Raw genomic sequence first — 1,782 nt, 5'->3', positions numbered from 1 at the left:
CCCCCCCCCCCCGAACCTGGGCTGGGTAGTCAAAGATCCACTGCTCCCTCGGCTTCTCCTCGTATGTCACCACGGCCTCTGGAATTTCGTGCCGGAGGGTGGCCACCATTCGGTCCAGCACTCGATTCAGCCACACTTCCACCTGGGGACGGGGCCACGTGTGCCTCTAGTTCAGTGGATTACTGCTTTGTCGTCAAGAAAAAAAATCTACTCTCTGTCCCATCATCATCCCAGGGCAGAAATGTCATGGTTTTTATAAAGCAGTAAAAATGAGCCACTTAAAATGTGTGCTTGGGACGCTGAGCTGTAAACGCTGTCAAAACCTGTGGCTTTAAGCCTCCAGGTATGGACGGGAGGGGACCCCCGAGAAGCATCTAAAAGGAGAGTGAGCCAAGGCTGCACCCTGAGCCTGTGCTCTGAGATGGGGCCTCCAGGCCCCTCTGCCTGGGGACGCAGCCCAGTGGTGTTCCCACTGGCTTAGCGAGTGACTGCTAGACAGTGAGCTGCCCTCAGCAGGACACCGGACACTGCTGCCAGCAAGTCTTATTTATATTTTAAAATGCAGGTGTCAAAAAAAAATTTTACACATGTTACACAAGAGAAGAGGCTGTCCTATCCACGTTGGCTGCATGGTGACACCAGCATTCATTTGATTAACCCCATTTTTTGAACAAACCTCATATGACATCTTGCTATACTAATTCAACTTTGGAAAGTAATGCATAGATAACATCACTTAAAATGTGTATATATATTTTGGGGGCCAGGAGTGGTACCTTCTGCCTATAATCCCAGCATTCTGGGAGGCCAAGGCAGGAGGATACCTCAAGCTCAGGCGTTTGAGACCAGCCTCAGCAAGCTCAGGCCATCTCTACTAAAAATAGAAAAATCATCTGGGTGTGGTAGTGGGCACCTGTAGGCCCAGATACTTGGGAGGCTGAGGCAGGAAGATCACTTGAACCCAGGAGTCTGAGGTTACTGTGAGCTAGGTTGAGGCCACAGCACTCTGGCCTGGAAAGCAGAGTGAGACTATTTAAAATAAATAAATAAATAAATAAATATATGTGCAAATGTATTTTTGGCACCCCTGGTACAAACCCTGAGCTTACTGCTACTGGGAGAAAAAAACCCTCCATGGATCCTGGGTGCCTGTTTTTCTGACTGTGAAAGCAAAGTGGGCAGGCCCGGCTGTCAGGGCAGCTGGATCTGATGACTCTGGCCATGGCCTGACCAGCCCCACCCACACATGGCCCACACGTGCTCTGGAAGTTCAACTCTTCAAAGCTCAGGGTTTCTTGTCTGGGATCTCTACCCCCCACCCTGCCCCCCACAGCTGATTTACCTCTGAATGCACTTTCCTTAGTCTGACATCAGAATCATCCCCGATATTTGATCAACAGTTGGGTAGTGAGATTGCGGGGGGTGGGGGACAGCCAGTGGGCAGGAGCAGCCAGGCCCAAGCTGGGTGAAATGATCACTGGGGATGGGGAGCAGCTGCCCGAGACCCCTCAGGGTCTGTCAGTGCAATGTGGCCAGGTGGTTTGGACAGGTATTTGGACAGGTGTTAGAAATTGCTGCCTTAGCTGTGGGTGGCATCCTTCAGAGCAGTCCCCTTGGTGAGCCGGTGACATTAACAAGCCTTCCTCCCTCCCTTCCTCCTTCCTCTCAACACCGCTCATGCTACATGGGAGAGGCTGTGCTGGAAATCCTATAAAGAAGTCAGTTCTTTTTTTTTTTTTTTTTTTGAGACAGAGCCTCAAGCTATCCCCCTGGGTAGAGTGC

At 50.9% G+C, this 1,782-nt stretch overlaps 1 protein-coding gene across 1 annotated transcript in view; it reads right to left on the bottom strand.

Annotated features, from left to right (window-relative positions):
- The window catches only part of DNAH17 (dynein axonemal heavy chain 17), a 117,731-nt gene that overhangs the window by 69,879 nt on the left and 46,070 nt on the right, over window positions 1-1,782 (bottom strand). Inside the window, exon 29 of the mRNA XM_012802834.1 lies at window positions 17-142. Within this exon, the coding sequence (XP_012658288.1) occupies window positions 17-142 (126 nt within the window). The remainder of the gene's footprint in view (window positions 1-16; window positions 143-1,782) is intronic.

This window comes from Otolemur garnettii, unplaced genomic scaffold, assembly GCF_000181295.1.
Source record: "Otolemur garnettii isolate 467f Iridium unplaced genomic scaffold, OtoGar3 scaffold00018, whole genome shotgun sequence".
Classification (NCBI taxonomy): Eukaryota; Metazoa; Chordata; class Mammalia; order Primates; family Galagidae; genus Otolemur; species Otolemur garnettii.
This window is presented reverse-complemented; position numbering and strand designations above follow the sequence as displayed.